Genomic DNA, 20,771 nt, shown 5'->3' with positions numbered 1-20,771 from the left:
CGGCCATGGTGTTCTCCAGGTTCTCACCGGCTCCTGCACAGAAAGAGTGAAGCGCTCAGCGTGGCCCTTGGTTCTGGACGCCAGGCCGTCGGAGCGGAAACACCGAAGAACAGAACCACGTAGAACCAGAACCATGCAGATTAACCTCTTCACAAAAGGCCTCACCAGGGGGTGGAGCAGCCAATCGGTGAGCAGGAGGCCTATTCTGACACTAGTTACAACTGTGTGTAGCGGCTCACTGATGATGACATCTCAAGATCCCGACCTGAGCACGAGGCTCCGGCTGCTACACGGCTCCTCCGTATGGAGGATGTGAGTGTTGTTACTCCGCGTTGTGAAAGACAACAAAAACAAGTCAACGTGATGAACTGCAGACTCACCGCCGCGGTGGGAAATGTGCCGGCTGCGAAACGCCTCCCTCTTCCTCCGGTGCAGCAGACTTGGGCATTTCATGAGCAGCGCGGAGGTGAGCAGGTAGCCCGTCACCGTGGACAGGACGTACAGGGCGGTGCTCATCTCCCCTACACGCACACGCACACGAGAAATGATCCTTTTTTCTTCTTCTTTGGTTTAAGGGACATTAATATAAATATTTTTGTAAATGTGCCAAGAGGCTATTTTTCATCTGAAGCCCCGAGAGGCAGACGTCGTGGAACAAACCCAAAAACATAACATTATGTGTTTGTACAATATTCACGCTTTCCAATATTTACAATTTTCAATATTTACACTTTCTAATATTTACACTTTCCAAAATTTACACTTTCTAATAATTATGCTTTCCAATATTTACACAAGCGAGCTACAATTTTAAATATTTACACTTTCCAATATTTACAATTTTAAATATTTACACAAGCGAGCTACAATTTTCAATATTTACACTTTCCAATATCTACAATGTTAAATATTTACACTTTCCAATATTTACAATTTTCAATATTTACGATTTCTAATATTTACCATTTTAAATATTTACACTTTCTAATATTTACACTTTCCAAGTGAAGTCTTCAGCTGACCTGACCCCTCACGGTATTATTGATATTAAGAGATTATAATAATAATCACATCTTGAACTGGACCAGAATAATTCATACTGTACACATTATTATGTTATTATTATGATATACCAATTATAACAATGACGTGACCATGCATGGTCTTCGAGAGGTGCAGGACTAGTCTGTACCACATTCTTTAATAATCAACACATCACACCTGTCTGTGGGAGAGGCAGACAGGTGTGATGAGGAATGTGCTTCCGTAGCTCAACGTGTACATCTCATGTCTCAGGGTCTTCTCTTGAGAGTCCGAGCTGCCTCTGGGGATCTCCAAGAAGGCCCAGCAGAGGATGTTCTTCCTGAGGCAGCTGAGGAAATTCAACCTGCCAGGGAAGATGATGGTACAGTTCTACACGGCCATCGTTGAGTCCATCATCTGCTCCTCCATCACCGTCTGGCACCCTGCAGCCACAGCCAAAGACAAGCGCAGGCTGCAGAGCATCATCCGCTCGGCCGAGAGGGTTATCGGCTGCAATCTGCCTTCCCTCCAGGTCCTGTTCACTTCCAGGTCACTGAAGCGGGCCAGAAAGATTGTCGCCGACCCCTCCCACCCTGGACACTCCCTGTTCGAGTCCCTCCCCTCGGGGAGGAGGCTGCGGTCCATCATGGCCACGACCTCCCGCCACACCAATAGCTTTTTCCCGACGGCGGTCGGGCTCATCAATGGACCCCGGGACTGACTGACTGTCACCCCCAGGACTACCACCTCTTCTTCCACCTTCCTCTCTCCTCCTTCTTCCCGCTCCTTCCTCTTCCTCCTCCTCCCTCTTCCTCCCACTCCTCCTCCCTCCTTGCGTTGATTGTTGTTTGTCATGTCCAAATGTTGCACCTTCCACCAAAAAAAATTCCTCGTTTGTTTGTGAAAACATTCATTCTTTGGCAATAAACCTGTTTCTGATTCTGATTCTGATTCTGAATAATCCCCTTCTGATATCTAGTGATGACGTCAGGTTGTCAGTAGTTTCGCCTGAATGACTTGAACCAGTTTGAGCCTCCTAGCTACATGTGGCTAACGTTAGCTTAGCTGGGGTCAAACTCACGACATTATTCTTACCGTTTATCAAATAATGTTGTTTTCTTTCTTGAGGTCGACGGACCTGAATGAAGCCTTGAGGGACGAGCCCGCGGAGCAGCGAGCGCTCACCTCCCGGCTCCTGGCACAACATTCACCGATCAGTGGAGGCGCATGCGCAGGACGAGGCTCCCTCAAAAAGGCACTTCCGCCCGGATATTCCAGAAAAAAGCGACATTTCGACAAATGATTTCTACCGGAAATCATAAAAAAGGTGCAGTAATATGATGACGTTAAAAAAACTGTAAGACACATTGTATTTTCAGGTGAAAGTAAAATATGTAGATTTAAACTAAATGTATTATTGTTTCCATCAAGTTTGGAGGCGCATGCGCAGGACGAGGCTCCCTCAAAAGGCACTTCCGCCCGGATATTCCAGAATAAGAGCGATGTTTCGACAAATTGTTTCTAGCGGCAATCATAAAAAAGGTGCAGTAATATGATGACGTTAAAAGAAATTGTAAGACGCATTGTATTTTCAAATGAAACTAAATAAATAAATAATTGTTTTCACCAAGTTGTCATCCGTGCCATCAAATAACAGCCGAAACATTTCCCCTGCACACCGGTGTCTCTGATTTATTGTTTTAATCCACCAGATGCTGCTAATGTTAGTGGAAAAAAACAAGAAAAGATAAAACCTGCCCAACAGCCCGTCTATCGGAGGAAGCTGGTGAACCACAGACAGACTTGAGTTGTGTATAGTTGTAATAAAGTGAACACTACTACTGCCTATGGCTCTGTTAGTGATAACTGAACAATGTGATCACCGGAGAAGTTCCACAGAACAATGTCTCCGTCAGAATTATTGCACATTTGTACCAGTCAAAGTTCATTTTATGCAATAAACCGTGAGGATACACGCCCTGAAGAAACTCACTTCAACATGCACGACACTACCTGCTCGCTAAACACCTTTAAAGCTTGTTTATTGTGTTAAGTGTCTTATATTATATAAATATATATATATAAAGTGTTCACAAAATGCCTCAAGATGCCAGAGTCGTTCTGGAGGAGTGGAAATGTCTGGAGGAAGAGTTCCAGCAGCTTCTGGTAAGGATCGGACCAGAACCGCCGACAGTCTGATGACAGAGAACTGATCTCAACCATGTTCATCATGCTGCTGTCTGGTTGTCGTGCTCTTAAAACTCTTTTTAAGCTCCACGTGTCGGTGAATTAACGTAGAAAACCTTCTGCATGCTCAGTGAAGAGGGTCGCTGCTCCTCCTGACGTGGTTTCTGTGGTTCTGGTGTTCTCCTCCTCCAGGAGACGCACAGACTCTACCTGCTGAAACTGGAGGAGATTTCTAAACTGCAGAAGAGCTGCTCGTCCTCCATCTCAAGCCAGCGCAGCAAACTGAAGGAGGTGTCCCAGCTCGTGAGGACGTGAGTTCACACGCACACAAACAAACAAACAAACAAACCAACAAACAGGCAGACAGGCAGACAGACAGGCATGTTGTCTCTCGTCAGATGCAGCCGAGGACCCTCGGAGGACGATGCTGAGGCCCTGGAGGAGATGAGAGAGAAGATGAAGACTCGACCGAAAGCCTTCAAGGAGATGGAAGCTTTCCTTCCCAATAAGAACGGGTGATGTTTCTTTAAAACACGACATCATGAAAACAGATCAAACATTCATCACATATGAAGGACACCAGATAATCCGATTGTCCCCGGCTTCAGGTTGTACCTCGGGCTGGTTCTCGGCAACGTGAACGTGACGCTCCTCAGTAAGCAGTCGAAGTAAGAACGCTGAGTCAGCACTTTAAATGAACTCTGGACATAATCAATCAAGCATTCCCTGATTGGTTGATTGGTCGATTGATTGGTTGGTTGGTTGAAGCCTTGTTGGGTTGATTGGTTGAGTGGTTGATTGGTTGATTGGTGGATTAGTTAATTGGTTGTGGAGTTAAGTGGTTGATTGGTTGATTTATTGGCTGATTGGTTGAGTGGTTGATTGGTTGATTGACTGATCGGTTGATTGATTGGCTGATTGGTTGATTGGCTGATTGGCTGACCGGTTGATTGGTTGATTGGTTGAAGCCTCGTTGTGTTGAACATTCCTCGTGTCCATGACAGATTTGCCTACAAAGAAGAGTACGAGAAGTTCAAGCTGTACCTCACCTTCATCCTGCTGCTCTTCTCCTTCATCTTCTATTTCTTCGTGAGCTACAGGTGAGAGTCACCAGGTCACAGCCGATGACCTCATCAGCCCTTCAGAGGGCACTCGGTGAAACACTTTGACCTTCAAAATGAACATCAACACTCGAGTGCTATTGGAGGACATAATAATAGTGTTTTCAATGAAGTTACCATATTTGGTTCCTTGCCCGTTTGTCCTCTAAGCCGTTAAAGGACGCCGTGTTTACCGCATGCTTTCATCATGATGTGTCTCATGTGTCTGATTTTAGGTTTCTTGATGCGATCCTGAACTTCCTGCTGGTGTGGTACTACTGCACCTTAACGGTCAGGGAAAGCATCCTCATCGCCAACGGCTCCAGGTCAACGCTTGTCTTCTTCACCCTCCTATTACCATTGGGGTCAATCTAATCCCATTCAATGTTTAACGTCTCTTAAAAAATGATTGACATAATTGTTTTTGCTTCATATTTCACGACTTTTCCTAATTTATTGGGGACAACTGGGAAAACATAACATTCACAGATGACATGTTTTCACTGTCCTGAACACAACTCGTACGCATCGGTGTTCTTTGGGGTCAATTTGACCCCAGGCTGTTTTTATTTTATTTTTATTTATATTTTATTAGTGTTCAGAGTCTCACATACACATATTGACATTTTTCAGATTCTTTGTATAAAGAGATGTAAAAAACAAAAAAAATAAACACATATGCAAATAAAGAAACAAAAACAATACCATAGTAACAAAACTATAAAATAAAGCAGGGAGAAATCATTTTCTATAGAGTAAAGAAATACAGTCAGGCCATTTATCTGTGACATAGTTGCACCACTTTTGCCAGTGCTTAAGAAATGTTTCCGTTCTTTGGTTAACATGGGCTGTGATCTGCTCCATTCTGTAGATCTCTGTCACAATGTCTCTCCATGATGTGATTGTTGGATCCCCCCCCAGGCTGTTTTTCACTGTGTAAAACATATAAGAAATATCAACTTTTTAATTTATTTAAAGGACTATTTAGGTCGTCAACAAACAAACATAAAGTACCTCACACTTAAACTTGGGAAACAATATTAATTCTAATCATTTTCTGGAGGTTTTAACTGCTGCGGTCAAAAAGGTAAAAGATGTTTCATTTCAATCAGCCCGTATCTCTGCTCAGCCAAATGTGATGTGAGCAAAGGAAGTTTAACAAAGTGTAAAACAACGCCTGAGAGGATAGTCTCTATTCTCACTACGAATGGTTTGTGCACCTTTTGTAAATATTGTATAAACATTGTGTAATCTTATGTTTTAAGGTCTGTTTTGTGCGTCTGCCTCTCGGGACGACAGATGACAAACAGCCTCTTGTTTTCATTAATGTTTCTATTAATGTCCTTTATCAAATAACAACACAACCCCCTGACATCAACATGTGTTCTCAGGATCAAGGGCTGGTGGGTCTTCCATCACTACGTCTCGGCTTTTTTGTCCGGTGTGATGTTGACGTGGTGAGTTCAAGAAGATTAATAAACTCTTATCTTTATGTTAATACTTGCATTGCATGCTGGGAGCCGGCCCCTCACATAGTGTTGCTTGTGTTCTAAACGATAACACACGTGCTCCTTCGCTCCTGTAGGCCGGACGGCAGCCTGTACAAGACCTTCAGGAACCAGTTCCTGGCCTACTCCCTGTATCAGAGTGAGCCCGAACGCTTCCTCCTGGCTCACAGCTCTCCGAGGAGCCGAGCTGACTGTTTCCTCTCCTGTGGCTGCAGGTTTCGTTCAGTGTCTGCAGTGCTACTATCAGAGCGGCTGTCTGTACCGGCTCAGGGCTCTGGGCCAGAGACACAACATGGACCTGACCGTGGGTGAGATACCAGCACGAGGTCACACACACTCACAGCCACATGTCAGGACTGTGTAGCTGGTGAAGGACGGAGAAGCTCCATCAGGCGTGGAGCTTCTCTTTAAGACTGGAATGTTATAAACTCTACCGGTCAAAAGTTTGGGGTCAAGTAGAAATGTCTTTCTTTTCCAATGAAGATCACATTAAATGAGTCATAAACTCTGTCCATAGATAATGTGTACATGACTATTCTCTACATTACATTACATTACATGTCATTTAGCAGACGCTTTTATCCAAAGCGACTTCCAATAAGTGCATTTCAACCTAGAGTATAAACCAAGAACAACAAGAACACAGGAAGCAACACTTCCTCAACTCAGTCGAACCACAAAAGCACCACAATAAGTGCCATCCCAGTGCCACTGAAGTGCAAATCTGTGTTTTAATCCAGATATAGTCTAAAGGTGTGTTTTCAGTCTCCGGTGAAGCTGTAGAGACTTCCTGCTGTCCTGATGTCAGTGGGGAGCTCGTTCCACCACTGAGGAGCAGGACAGCAAACAGTCTGGATGTAGAGTGATGAGCTCGAGGGGGAGGAGTCACAAGACGATTGGCTGTTGCCGAGCGGAGCGAACGTGCCGGGGTGTACGGTGTGACCATATCCCGGATGTAGACGGGGCCCGATCCGTTCAGAGCACGGTACCAAGAACCAGTGTTTTGAAGCGGATGCTGCTCCACCGGTAACCATGGAGAGCGGAGGAGCGGAGTGGTGTGGGTGAACTTCGGGAGGCTGAAGACCAGTCGAGCTGCTGCATTCTGGATGAGCTGCAGAGGTCGGATGGCCTCAGCAGGTAGACCAGCCAGGAGGGAGTTGCAGTAGTCGAGGCGTGAAATGACCAGAACCTGGACCAGAACCTGCGCCGCCTTCTGAGTAAGAAGAGGCCGTATTCTCCTGATGTTGTGCAGCATGTACCTACAGGAACGCGCTGTCACAGTGATGTTGGCCGTCAGGGAGAGTTGACTGTCGAGTGTCACCCCGAGGTTCCTGGCAGTCGGGGGCGGGGCCAACACAGAGCTGGTGAAGGTGGTAATCGGGTCATGGGTGGGGGTGCCTTTCCCTGGAAGGAATAGTAGCTCAGTCTTGTCAGGGTTGATCTTCAGGTGGTGAGCAGACATCCACTGAGAGATGTCGGTCAGACAGGCAGAGATTCGCGCCGCCACCTGTGTTTCGGCCGGTGGAAACGAGAAGATCAGTTGGGTGTCATCAGCATAGCGATGGTAGGAGAAGCCATGCGAACGAATGACAGAGCCGAGAGAATTTGTGTACAGAGAGAAGAGCAGGGGACCCAGGACGGAGCCTTGAGGAACCCCAGTAGTGAGAGGAAGAGGAGGGGACCCAGGACGGAGCCTTGAGGAACCCCATAGTGAGAGGAAGAGGAGGGGACCCAGGACGGAGCCTTGAGGAACCCCATAGTGAGAGGAAGAGGAGGGACCCAGGACGGAGCCTTGAGGAACCCCATAGTGAGAGGAAGAGGAGGGGACCCAGGACGGAGCCTTGAGGAACCCCATAGTGAGAGGAAGAGGAGGGGACCCAGGACGGAGCCTTGAGGAACCCCATAGTGAGAGGAAGAGGAGGGGACCCAGGACGGAGCCTTGAGGACCTCATAGTGAGAGGAAGAGGAGGGGACCCAGGATGGAGTCTTGAGGAACCCCAGTAGTGAGAGGAAGAGGAGGGGACCCAGGACGGAGCCTTGAGGAACCCCATAGTGAGAGGAAGAGGAGGGGACCCAGGACGGAGCCTTGAGGAACCCCATAGTGAGAGGAAGAGGAGGGGACCCAGGACGGAGCCCTGAGGGACCCCATAGTGAGAGGAAGAGGAGGGGACCCAGGACGGAGCCTTGAGGGACCCCATAGTGAGAGGAAGAGGAGGGGACCAAGGACGGAGCCTTGAGGAACCCCATAGTGAGAGGAAGAGGAGGGGACCCAGGACGGAGCCTTGAGGGACCCCATAGTGAGAGGAAGAGGAGAGGACCCAGGATGGAGCCTTGAGGGACCCCATAGTGAGAGGAAGAGGAGGGGACCCAGGACGGAGCCTTGAGGGACCCCATAGTGAGAGGAAGAGGAGGGGACCCAGGACGGAGCCTTGAGGAACCCCATAGTGAGAGGAAGAGGAGGGGACCCAGGACGGAGCCTTGAGGAACCCCATAGTGAGAGGAAGAGGAGGGGACCCAGGACGGAGCCCTGAGGGACCCCATAGTGAGAGGAAGAGGAGGGGACCCAGGACGGAGCCTTGAGGGACCCCATAGTGAGAGGAAGAGGAGGGGACCAAGGACGGAGCCTTGAGGAACCCCATAGTGAGAGGAAGAGGAGGGGACCCAGGACGGAGCCTTGAGGGACCCCATAGTGAGAGGAAGAGGAGAGGACCCAGGATGGAGCCTTGAGGGACCCCATAGTGAGAGGAAGAGGAGGGGACCCAGGACGGAGCCTTGAGGGACCCCATAGTGAGAGGAAGAGGAGGGGACCCAGGACGGAGCCTTGAGGAACCCCATAGTGAGAGGAAGAGGAGGGGACCCAGGACGGAGCCTTGAGGAACCCCATAGTGAGAGGACAAGAATCAGACACAGATCCTCTCCACGTTACCCGGTAGGTGCGGTCGTTAAGGTAGGAAGAGAAAAGCGCGAGTTCAGTGCCTGAGATCCCCAGGTCCTGAAGAGAAGAGATCAGGATCTGGTGGTTCACGGTGTCAAATGCTGCAGAAAGGTCTAGAAGGATAAGGACAGAGGAGAGAGAGGCTGCTCTAGCAGAGTGAAGGATAAGGACAGAGGAGAGAGAGGCTGCTCTAGCAGTGTGAAGCTGCTCAGAGACAGCTAGGAGAGCAGTCTCTGTCGATTGGCCTTGACTCCAGACTGGTGAGGGTCAAGAAGGCTGTTACTGTGGAGACAGGAGGACACTTGGCTCCAGAGAGCTCGCTCCAGAGTTTTGGAGAGAAAAGGAAGAAGAGAGACCGGTCTGTAGTTGCTGACTCCAGACGGGTGGAGGTGGTTTCTTCAGGAGAGGGTTGACTCTCGCCTCCTTCAGAGGGAAACAGCCAGTTGAGAGGGAGCTGTTAATAAGATGGGTGAGGAAGGTCAGAAGGTCAGGAGCAATAGCCTGGAGAATGGGAGACGGGGTCAAGGGCGCAGGTGGTCGGTCAGCGGAGGTCACCAAGCTAAGAACTTGATTGGGAGACAGGGGGGTGAAAGAGGAAAGAGAGGGGGATGAAGAAGTTGGTGTTGGTGAGGTGATAGAAGATGGATCAGTAAAGGAGGAGCGTATGTCGTCCATCTTGTTTGTAAAGTAGTCACAAAGTGGCAGAAGGGTGGAAGGAGGAGGGGCCAGGGGGGATCAAGGAGGGGGGAGAAGATAGAGAAGAGTTTTTTGGGGTGTGAGAAGGAAGACTGAATGTTGGTCAGGTAGAACAAACTTTTGGCTGCAGAGATAGAGGGAGAGAAGAGATTGATAGAAGAGCAGGTCTTCCGCTTGATTCGTTTTTCGCCATTTTCTTTCCGTCGCTCGCAGTGTGGCTCAAGAGCACCGAGTCAGACCACCACGGAGAGGAGAGGAGCACCGAGTCAGACCACCACGGAGAGGAGAGGAGCACCGAGTCAGACCACCACGGAGAGGAGAGGAGCACCGAGTCAGACCACCACGGAGAGGAGAGGAGCACCGAACCGGTCGTGTCTTAAAAGGACAAAGAGAATCAAGAGATGAAGACAGGGAAGAGAGGAGAGTGTCTGCGGCAGAGTTAGGCTGCATGAGTGAGAAGCAGTCAGTTGAGGGGAGAGCAGATAGGACAGAGGAGGCCAGAGAGGAGGACAGAGGAGGCCAGAGAGGAGGACAGAGGAGGCCAGAGAGGAGGACAGAGGAGGCCAGAGAGGAGGACAGAGGAGGCCAGAGAGGAGGACAGAGGAGGCCAGGGAGGAGGGACAGAGGAGGCCAGAGAGGAGGACAGAGGAGGCCAGAGAGGAGGACAGAGGAGGCCAGAGAGGAGGACAGAGGAGGCCAGAGAGGAGGACAGAGGAGGCCAGAGGAGGCCAGGGAGGAGGGACAGAGGAGGCCAGAGGAGGCCAGAGAGGAGGACAGAGGAGGCCAGAGGAGGGACAGAGGAGGCCAGAGAGGAGGACAGAGGAGGCCAGAGAGGAGGACAGAGGAGGCCAGGGAGGAGGGACAGAGGAGGCCAGAGAGGAGGACAGAGGAGGCCAGGGAGGAGGGACAGAGGAGGCCAGAGAGGAGGGACAGAGGAGGCCAGAGAGGAGGACAGAGGAGGCCAGAGAGGAGGACAGAGGAGGCCAGGGAGGAGGACAGAGGAGGCCAGAGAGGAGGACAGAGGAGGCCAGAGAGGAGGGACAGAGGAGGCCAGAGAGGAGGACAGAGGAGGCCAGAGAGGAGGACAGAGGAGGCCAGAGAGGAGGACAGAGGAGGCCAGGGAGGAGGGACAGAGGAGGCCAGAGAGGAGGGACAGAGGAGGCCAGAGAGGAGGACAGAGGAGGCCAGGGAGGAGGGACAGAGGAGGCCAGAGAGGAGGGACAGAGGAGGCCAGAGAGGAGGACAGAGGAGGCCAGGGAGGAGGGTCAGAGGAGGCCAGGGAGGAGGACAGAGGAGGCCAGGGAGGAGGGACAGAGGAGGCCAGAGAGGAGGACAGAGGAGGCCAGAGAGGAGGACAGAGGAGGCCAGGGAGGAGGACAGAGGAGGCCAGAGAGGAGGACAGAGGAGGCCAGAGAGGAGGACAGAGGAGGCCAGGGAGGAGGGACAGAGGAGGCCAGGGAGGAGGACAGAGGAGGCCAGAGAAGAGGACAGAGGAGGCCAGAGAGGAGGGACAGAGGAGGTCAGAGAGGAGGACAGAGGAGGCCAGAGATGAGGACAGAGGAGGCCAGAGAGGAGGACAGAGATGAGGACAGAGGAGGCCAGAGAGGAGGACAGAGGAGGCCAGAGAGGAGGCCAGAGAGGAGGACAGAGATGAGGACAGAGGAGGCCAGAGAGGAGGACAGAGGGTGTGAATGTTGCTCCGTACAGGTGCAGAGTCTGTAGATATGGGTGGGTTGTCAGTACCAGAGAGCGAGAGAGAGTCAGAGATGAAGAAGTGGTCAGAGACATGGAGAGGAGTCACAGTGAGGTTAGAGGTAGAGCAGCTTCTAGTGGACATGTAGTCAAGGCGGTTGCCGGCTTTGTGAGTGGGAGGGGAGGGACTGAGTGAGAGGTCAAAGGAACACAGGAAGAGATCACATGACTTCTCTGTCTGGATGTTGAAGTCACCCAGAAGGATGAGCGGGGGGCCGTGTTCCGAGAAGTTCGACAGGAGGGCGTCTAGCTCTGCCAAGAAATCTCCCAAAGAACCAGGGGGCCGGTAGAGAACAACAATGTGAAGTTGAACCGGATGAGTCACCATCACAGCATGGAACTCAAGAGTCAGTGGGATAAAGAGTGGAAGCGAGTAGGGAGAGAAACACCATGTGGGTGAGATGAGTAAACCTGGAGCTCCACCCCAACCAGAGGGTCTGGGTGTGGCTGAAGGAGAAGGCCGAGGAGAGAGCAGGTAGACGTGTTCTCTGGTGTGATCCAGGTCTCAGTGAGACAGGAAGTCAAGCGACTGCTCCATGGCAAAGAGATGAAACCGGCCTTGCGGTTGGCTGACTGACAGTTCCAGAGGCCTCCCGTGACAAGGTTAATGAAGTCTCTACAGAGGTGTGGAGAGGGTTAAAGTTAGGGTTAACCCTAACGCTCTACAGAGGTGTGGAGAGGCCCATCTCCAGTGTTCTAATGGTACGTTGTGTTATCACCTTAGAAGACGAGCGGAGGGGTAGAAAATCCTTGGAACCCTTTTTTTTCTTTCTTCGTGCTATTTGAAACCGTAATATAAGGCAACAGTATTAGAAAGTTGGATTTCCATATCTTATACACAACCTTTCAAAAGATTGAAAAAAGAAATGTCCTAGAAGACGAGCAGAGGGGTAGAAAACCCTCAAACCCTTTTTATGTGAGCGCAGCTGAAAACAGTTATGCTGCTGAGAGAAGCTATAAAACTGGCCTTCCTTTGAGCCACAAGAAGAACTACATTAATATTTACTATATAAATCATTATTTATAACCTCGTTAACGTCTGGACTAGATTTTATATTCATTTTGCAATTAATTTGATAAATAAAAGTGAGAGTTTTCATGGAAAACACCAAATTGTCTGCGTGACTCCAAACTTTTGAACACTAGTGTGTGTGTGAGTTAAAATCCACAGAGACTTCCAGTAGCTCATCGTGATGCATGAGGTACTGAAGAGAGGCATTCCAGTGAAGTGTGTGTGTGTGTGTGTGTGTGTGTGTGTGTGTATTTATGTTTTAATGTTCTGTACCATCTGGACCTGGAGTCTGACGGTTTGATGACCTCTGTTTGACCTCTGCAGAGGGGTTCCAGTCGTGGATGTGGAAGGGTCTGACCTTCCTGCTGCCCTTCCTGTTCTTCGGTCATGTGAGTACCTGCTAGAGAAATGCCCTCTCATAACCGATGCGTTCATAATGCTGCGTCATGGTGGAAACAGCATGACCGGAAACAGCTGTTAAAAAGTGCTGATGTCATTGTTGAGTTGATTGTATTCTGAGCTGATTTGAGTCGTTCAGGTTTCTGTTGATCTGTTTAAACATTCACAAAGTCCTAACCCGTAACCCTCCTGTAGTTTTGGCAGCTCTACAACAGCATCTCCCTCTTCAGGATGTCTCAGCTCCCCGACTGCAAAGAGTGGCAGGTCAGTTATTACTGAAGACAATAATCTACCGGATTAACAAGAATGATGTTATTATCTGCTAGAAACGTTCACCAGAGACCCAACACGCAGAAACTGAGCAACTAAATTATATATTATAAATTATTTATAATATAAATTATATTATAAATTATATATTATAAATTATATTATATATTATATATTATAAATTATATTATATATTATATATTTATGTCTTCAGGTCTTGATGTGCGGTCTCTGCTTCCTCGTCCTGTTCTCGGGGAACTTCTTCACCACGGTGGCTGTGGTCCGTCATAAGGTCCAGAGCAGGAACCCCAAAACAAACAACAAACATAAATAACAACAAACATCAACAACAAAGATCAACAACAAACATCATCAACAACAAACATCAACAAGAACAACAAACAACAAAACCCATTAACAACAACAAACATGAACAACAACAAACTAATATTATTAGTTATATTATTATAGTTATATATTATTAGTTATATTATTTTAGTTTTATATAATTAGTTATATTATTATAGTTATATGTTATTAGTCTTTTACTATAGTTATATATTATTAGTTATATTATTATAGTTATATATTATTAGTTATATGATTATAGTTATATATTATTAGTTATATTATTATAGTTATATATTATTAGTTATATTATTGTAGTTTTATATTATTAGTTATATTATTATAGTTTTATATTATTAGTTATATTATTATAGTTATATATTATTAGTTATATTATTATAGTTATATATTATTAGTTATATTATTGTAGTTTTATATTATTAGTTATATTATTATAGTTTTATATTATTAGTTATATTATTATAGTTTTATAGTATTAGTTATATTATTATAGTTTTATATTATTAGTTATATTATTATAGTTTTATTATGACAGCAACATGTTCTGCTCTCACGCAGCTGACTCATCATCTGGACCGTCATTTATATAATGTTGTAATCATTAAAGGTTTAATTCTGCTCCACAATAAGTTATTATCTTTGTATAATTAGTCAAACGACTCACAGGAAAGATGGAACGATAAGGAATAAAAGATATACAAGTAATAAAAGTACTTATACCAGCCTGCGTGTCATATTTTAATCTGTTTGTCTGAATATGTTAAATTGTTTAATGTGTTTGTGTTAATTCTGATTAAAGTGTACTTCTCACTCTTTATGTATTATTTTATATTTATTTCCTCTCGTCGTTGTACTTTTACTTTTCTCGAGTATTTCCATTTACACTTTTACGCCACGACATTACAGGCGGAAATATTTATAATATTTATAGATTATTTTGCATATTGTACAAAACTTGTGATCTTATCACATTTTATTTATTGCATTAAGAGTCAGGATATCCAAAGAAATGATCATAATATAAACATATATTATTATGTCGACCGGCAGTCATTAACAAAGTATTTAGAAGGTTATATACTTCAGTAAAATGTGCTCTACCATGGATAGAAATGTACCATATTAAATATATATAAAGTACAGGAGTACAAGTCCTATTATGTTGTATAATGACCCCTGTTAGTGTTGTACTACTGTATATTATTGCATAATTATTATGTATGTATTATTATGAAAGGAGTACTTTAATGTTATAATTTCAAGGTGGCACTAATTTAATATATTTATATACTAAGGGGTCACTTATGTAATATTGCATTATATTTTATAAACTGACGTATTTAAAATATCAAGTGGAGTAAAAACATTTCTCTGTATTTACCAAAGAAAAAATAAAGAAACTGAAAAGATAAAGATTTAAAAAAAATAAACGCTAAAGTGCGTAGTCCAGTAGATTTACACTATATTGTCTTGTATTGATTTCATAAGTAATTGATTTGCAATGTATTGATGAATATTGGGAATAACTACAACAAATGTATTTGCGCACACAGTTCAGATGAAAAGACTTACGTCAAGTTAAATTGCTTTAAACATTGTATAAGTGCAGTTCACGGCTTCTGAGACTTCTGATACGTTATTAATAGTTAGTTAGTTACAACGTGTTAAAACAGAGTAGTTGTTTTTGGGGCATGTTATTAATATACAGCTATAGCTGCTCGCTATCTGCCTCCGGGACCCTGAACGCAACACCCCTCAACAGAGCTCTTTGAACCCCTCAAGGATGCACGTGCGCTGCTTGATTACGCAACCGTGACCCATGGCCTGATGCGCCCATGAATGCAAGTCTCGATGGTTACGTAACAGCGCGTTACGTCCGCTCTGTGACGTCACTACTGACCGGTCCAACTTCAGAGACGTGTTTTAACGTCATTAACCAACAATGTCACGTTATTGACAGAAGCTTATTGTGAAAATGCGAACATCTGCAGCGTGTCGATAACGCGAACCGTCTCTCGATTCGAGCTACGCGTCGATGAGAGCGCGGGAGTGCACCCCGCGGCCGCGACTGAGTTGGTTTGATCCTAAATGGCGGAAAGTTTTCTTCCGCGTTGAGCGCAGCGCGAGCGCGACACAAAGAGGCGAGGCGAAGGTAAGCACGCGCCAGCCTCGCTGGTCTCGGGGCTCTGAGCTCGGCTTTACTCGGGCAGTCCGCCGGAGGGACCCGGCAGCTGCTGCGGATCCACGCCGGGAGGAGACGCCCCGCGCGGCTCGCGTCGCTCCGCGGAACATTATCTAAAGACACGCGTCGACTCTTTGATACGAGCACGGCGGCGCACAACTTTCGCTTCCCACGGACGAAAATGACAGAAACTTTGCACACGTCGTGTTTTAGACGACACCTGCTGAGTCTCCGCGTGGAGCTGTCGGCTCAGTTTCACGCTGTGTGTCTCCAGTCAGTGTTGTCATGGTCCAGGCAGTAGTCGGAGCCCCTAAGTCCGTCTGCCGATAGTTATCTTCCGTATTGCCCTCGTAGTTTCTCACTTCGCCGCCGTCGTTAAAACGGCTATAACCTTATTAAAGTACATTTAAAGTGGTGTTTTACGTTGCACGTGGAACGTTTCGCTCCCGCTGTGGGACACCGGGGCCTCGGTCGGGGCTCTGTAGTGTTCCACAGGCTCAGAGAGGAAAAGTGATGAACTCCCGTCAACCTCCGTGTCTGATTACCTTCGCATTGAAAATGCCGGAAGGTTATGTTTTGATCGCCGTGTATTTATTTATTTATTTATTTATTTATTTGTATGCGTGTTATTCGCAAAACTAAAAAAGTATTGAACCGAATCGCATGAAATTTGGTGGGATGATTGTTTATTATCCGGGGACCAGTTGATTCGATTTTGGGATCGATCGGGTCAAAGGTCAAGGTCAAAGGTCATGAACAGGTCAAAATCTTTCGCAGAACTCAAAAAGTATTGAACCGAATCGCATGAAATTTGGTGGGATGATTGTTTATTATCCGGGGACCAGTTTATTAGATTTTGGGATCGATTGGGTCAAAGGTCAAGGTCAAAGGTCATGAACAGGTCAAATCTTCTTGAATCACATGGAATTTGGTGGGATGATTGGTTATTATCCGGGGACCATTTGATTAGATTTTGGGATCAATCGGGTCAAAGGTCAAGGTCATGGAAAGGTCAAAATCTTTTTTTTAATCATAGCACGATACATTTTTGTCCAATTGGCATGTAACTAATGCCAAAATGTTCATAATTCAATGCCCAATCTTGTGATATGCGAAGGTATGCGCTCTACCGAGTGCCCATTCTAGTTATTTATGATTCAAGCGGCTGGAGCTTCATTCACCGTCACGTGACGTCATTGTGTGTGTGTCTGTGTGTCTCTGTCTCTATGTGTGTGTGTGTGTTGCTGTTTTTCTTGGACATGCAATGTGTGTATGTATGTGTTCCTTAGACATGCAGTGTGTGTGTGTCTCTGTGTGTGTGTGTTCCTTAGACATGCAGTGTGTGTGTCTGTGTGTCTCTGTGTGTGTGTGTTCCTTAGACATGCAGTGTGTGTGTCTCTGTGTGTGTGTGTGTGTGTGTGTGTGTTCCTTAGACATGCAGTGTGTGTGTCTCTGTCTCTGTGTGTGTGTGTTCCTTAGACATGCAGTGTGTGTGTCTCTCTGTGTGTGTGTGTGTGTGTGTGTGTGTGTTCCTTAGACATGCAGTGTGTGTGTCTCTGTGTGTGTGTGTGTGTGTGTTCCTTAGACATGCAGTGTGTGTGTGTCTCTCTATGTATGTGTGTGTGTGTTGCTGTTTTTCTTGGACATGCAGTGTGTGTGTGTTTGTGTGTGTGAACCCAGCAGGAACCATTATACTCGGTGATCATGTTAACAGTTTCAGTGGTGGCAGGTGTGTGTTGAGGTGTGTGTTGAGGTGTGTGTTGCTGGGTGAACCGTCAGGTGTGTGTTCTCAGGTGAGCTGCTAATGACTCAGCAGGGACTTCACTGTGAAGTATTCAACATGTGTGTGTGTGTGACTTTAACTTCATTACAACGACCCTGCTGTGTTCTGTCTTGGTGTTCATGGAGGACAGAACCCACTCCTCCTGCTCCGTGGTTAACGCGGTCCCTCCAGCTGGAGACCCCCCCTCTCTATGCTGGGCTGGCCCTCGGCCAACGAGGAGGACATGTTTTTAATAAATGCAAACAGAACTGTTTGTTTCCCTGAGCGGTTCTGTGTCGTCGGCCTCCCTCCGTTACTCTGAGACCAGAAAACCCTGCAACCGTTTAATTAACGTCCTTTGGATTTTTGCAATTTCCCACTTGCCTGTTGAAGTCCTGGATTTGAGACGATTACGAGCTGTGGGGGTTTTGAGGAGATTTCACCCCCTGGTGTGTGTGTGTGTGTGTGTGTGTGTGTGTGTGTGTGTGTGTGTGTGTGTGTGTGTGTGTGTGTGTGTGTGTGTGTGTGTGTGTGTGTGTGTGTGTGTGTGTGTGTGTGTGTGTGTGTGTGTGTGTGTGTGTGTGTGTGTGTGTGTGTGTGTGTGTGTGTGTGTGTGTGTGTGTGTGTGTGTCACTTCTAGGACTGATATTTAGGAAGTTATAGCCCGTTTTCCACTTGTAAAAAAAAAAAAGGCGGGGAAAATAGTCAATTCCGTTAATACAGATTCAAAAACTGGAATTCCACTCGGACCACACAAACTTCCTCTTTTTTTGTGGATGTTAATTCAAAGCATTTTGCCAATTGCTTCGTTTATTTTAATTTGCGATTATTTCCCCACGTTCCCAGTTGATTTATTCATTTACAATTATTTTTATGAGGGTCCGAGCGACAGACGAAGTCAGTCCGAGACGACCCGATTGAAATTGTTCGGATTCTCATTGTTCCTCTTTGACCGCATATTGGGAACGCATCGTATCCCAAAACTCACCACAGTCGTTGAGCTCGTCAGGATCGGTGGAACTAGACGTCGGACCCCGACCGCAAAATTCAGCTTTCAAAAACTGCTCTCTTGCGCCAACTCAGTTTGACCGGCGACGCCCCTCACCCAGAATGTTCAAATGACCGGATCTTTTATACACATGTCCGCTTGGACCTGCTCTACAAAAAAGCCTCTCAGACCCCTAAGCTCCGCCTACAAATACTTTTGGCCATTTTGAATTTTGTGAAAAACACATAATTGGCGAGTTTTCCTTCACGCTGCGTCCGATTCATACCGAACCTTCTGGAGATCATGATTAAAGTTATATCATCTAAGATTTGTCATCTTTTTTTAAATATCTCATTGTGTTAAGCATCTATGGCCCAATGAACATGTTAGGGGCGTGTCTTATTTATATAGTTTTTCTTTCTTTTTCTATGAGATCATGTCTGACTTGACGGTTGATCCGTCGCTCTCAAGTCTTTGATGACCACATTAAAGTGATCTTAATTTAAATGTTATATTCTGTGGCCCTGCAGACGCACGACATCAGCCAATGTTGTCGTCAGACTTTTTACTTTCTATAATATCTGTATTGGTTATCGCCTCCAAGTCCCCGCGTTGGTCCGGTTACACTGTCGCTATGGTAACGGACCAACACGAGGCGCGGTTACAGAACAATAGGAGGGCCGCGTTGGACGGACGCCGCGTTGGAGCGGCGCCGCGGTCTGGAGACGAGGCTCCTGTTGGACACCAGGGAGCTGAAGTCATGTCTCTGATGGGGGACTTAACCCCCAGGGACTCCAGGGGCACTTACAATACACGGGGCACTTTATGAAGTGTGTGAAAAACATATAACCCTTGTTCAAAAATAATAAACATACTTACGATGTTTTCTTAGATTTATTTTTTAACACAAAACAAACAGAAAACATAAATCGTATTCAATTTTTATTATTTCTTTGTGGTTATTTATTATTATAATTTTAAAATAACTATTAACAATTATAACTTCTTTCTTTTTAATAATTTAAAATGATTTGTATTTATTTTTGTGTGTACAGTGAAGACGATACAGACGCACAACAAAGAACAACAAAAGGCTCCTAAATGATCATAATTATTAGAGGACCCTGTGGGGCCTGTGTTGCCTCTCTAGTGACATCAGGGGCAACTTTAGACTTCCTCGGGCAGTTTGACCTTTGACCCGGTGTGTTTCTGCTTCAAGGTAATCTGATGACATGACCTCGAGTCTGAGTCACAGCCTCGTCTGTCTCTGCTCGGCAGCTCGGCGTTAATCTGTCAGTCGTGAGTCAGAAGTCGTCTTTACTGGTCTGAGTTCAGGCCGACTCGGGAGTCTGAGCGCCATCGCGTTCGCTCCTCTGGAAACCGGAGCGTCGTGAACACGATGTTCCTCTGTGCGTTCAGACGTCCTCGTATGCGGGTCGAGATCGTCGTCCAATCGGGAGCCGGCGCGGTGGAGCGGGAGGAGAGTCACATGTTAGCAATCACAGCGCCGAGCGCAGCAGCTCGGTGCTGAGGGCCGGGTCACTGAGAGGCTCTTATTACAGGAGTTATTACAGTAGTTATTACAGTAGTTATTACTTTAGTTATTACTTTAGTTATTACTGTAGTTATTACTTTAGTTATTACAGGAGTTATTACAGTAGTTATTACTTTAGTTATTACAGTAGTTATTACTTTAGTTATTACAGTAGTTATTACTTTAGTTATTCTTTAGTCATTACAGTAGTTATTACTTTAGTTATTACAGTAGTTATTACAGTAGTTATTACTTTAGTTATTACTTTAGTTATTACTTTAGTTATTACAGTAGTTATTACAGTAGTTATTACAGTAGTTATTACTTTAGTCATTACAGTAGTCATTACTTTAGTTATTACTTTAGTTACTACAGTAGTTATTACTTTAGTTATTACTTTAGTTACTACAGTAGTTATTACTTTAGTTATTTCAGTAGTCATTACACTAGTCATTACTGTAGTGTTTTTTTTGGGTCTGTCCAACCCAACTGTAAAACACATAAAAGGGTTATTAAAGAGGATTTATTAATCAAACTGGTTGGATGTGGCCAATATTTACTTATTTAATATTATATATTAAATAATATTATTAAGACATTTTTACTTGATTGCTAAATTCTATGTTTTTTTGTCAATTAATCAATGGATCATGAAACTTTATTTTTAAAGTCAGACTCTGGTCTAACACTGTTTGACAACAGTAAAAAAAACATCAAAATTATTCAAGTGGTTTATTTAGTCCAATCTATCCACGAGATTCATGTGGCGAATATTTACCCAAAAAAGTTATGGCTAAATTTTATACGTTTTTGTGTCAAGTAATCAATTGATCATGAAACTTTATTTTTCATAATATAACACAAATATATAAATCCCCGTCTTGTCTCTAATGAACTTTCCTGCTGCTTCGTGTGGCGGAACAGCTGAAAACATTTCCTCTGGGATGTGTTCAGATTGTAAAGCCCTCGTGTTTATGATAACGGGCTACACAAAATAAATTGAGTAGAATTGAATTCTATCTCTGTTTGTTCTATTCTATTCAATTAATTTAGT

At 45.6% G+C, this 20,771-nt stretch overlaps 3 protein-coding genes across 5 annotated transcripts in view; 2 read left to right on the top strand and 1 right to left on the bottom strand.

Moving 5' to 3' along the window:
- Nucleotides 1–2,263, bottom strand: part of gdpd1 (glycerophosphodiester phosphodiesterase domain containing 1) — an 11,086-nt gene extending 8,823 nt beyond the window's left edge. The window contains exons 1-3 of one of the 3 annotated variants that reach the window (XM_056440901.1): nucleotides 2,119–2,263; nucleotides 381–521; nucleotides 1–33 (exon numbers count right to left, since the gene is read on the bottom strand). The exon at nucleotides 1–33 is cut by the window's left edge and continues 10 nt beyond it. In XM_056440901.1, the coding sequence (XP_056296876.1) occupies nucleotides 1–33; nucleotides 381–521; nucleotides 2,119–2,230 (286 nt within the window). In that variant the 5' untranslated portion in view covers nucleotides 2,231–2,263. Of the gene's footprint in view, nucleotides 34–380; nucleotides 522–1,221; nucleotides 1,311–2,118 lie in introns of those variants that run through there. The other 2 variants (XM_056440899.1, XM_056440900.1) reach the window with 2 other exon arrangements.
- On the top strand, nucleotides 2,259–13,285 carry LOC130210522 (ion channel TACAN-like). Its single transcript, XM_056440902.1, has 13 exons — nucleotides 2,259–2,350; nucleotides 2,455–2,565; nucleotides 3,403–3,521; nucleotides 3,609–3,725; nucleotides 3,819–3,878; nucleotides 4,215–4,310; nucleotides 4,547–4,636; nucleotides 5,702–5,767; nucleotides 5,896–5,957; nucleotides 6,034–6,126; nucleotides 12,538–12,602; nucleotides 12,808–12,876; nucleotides 13,097–13,285. The coding sequence occupies exons 4-13, from the start codon at nucleotides 3,655–3,657 to the stop codon at nucleotides 13,214–13,216; spliced, it is 792 nt and encodes a 263-aa protein (XP_056296877.1). The 5' UTR covers nucleotides 2,259–2,350; nucleotides 2,455–2,565; nucleotides 3,403–3,521; nucleotides 3,609–3,654; the 3' UTR covers nucleotides 13,217–13,285.
- A 1,906-nt stretch (nucleotides 13,286–15,191) lies between these two features.
- The window catches only part of porb (P450 (cytochrome) oxidoreductase b), a 38,480-nt gene continuing 32,900 nt past the window's right edge, over nucleotides 15,192–20,771 (top strand). The window contains exon 1 of the mRNA XM_056440897.1: nucleotides 15,192–15,403. The gene's annotated coding sequence lies outside the window, so the exon portion shown is untranslated. The remainder of the gene's footprint in view (nucleotides 15,404–20,771) is intronic.

This window comes from Pseudoliparis swirei, chromosome 20, assembly GCF_029220125.1.
Source record: "Pseudoliparis swirei isolate HS2019 ecotype Mariana Trench chromosome 20, NWPU_hadal_v1, whole genome shotgun sequence".
NCBI lineage: Eukaryota > Metazoa > Chordata > Actinopteri > Perciformes > Liparidae > Pseudoliparis > Pseudoliparis swirei.
The sequence above is the reverse complement of the archived record's forward strand: the minus strand, read 5'-3'. Positions and strand labels throughout refer to the sequence as shown.

Coding starts and splice junctions, on each gene's coding strand:
- LOC130210522 (XM_056440902.1), top strand. CDS start 3,655: ATGAGAGAGAAGATGAAGACTCGACCGAAAGCCTTCAAGGAGATGGAA. Junction 6,127..12,537: donor CAACATGGACCTGACCGTGG/GTGAGATACCAG, acceptor TGACCTCTGCAG/AGGGGTTCCAGTCGTGGATG. Junction 12,877..13,096: donor CCGACTGCAAAGAGTGGCAG/GTCAGTTATTAC, acceptor TTATGTCTTCAG/GTCTTGATGTGCGGTCTCTG.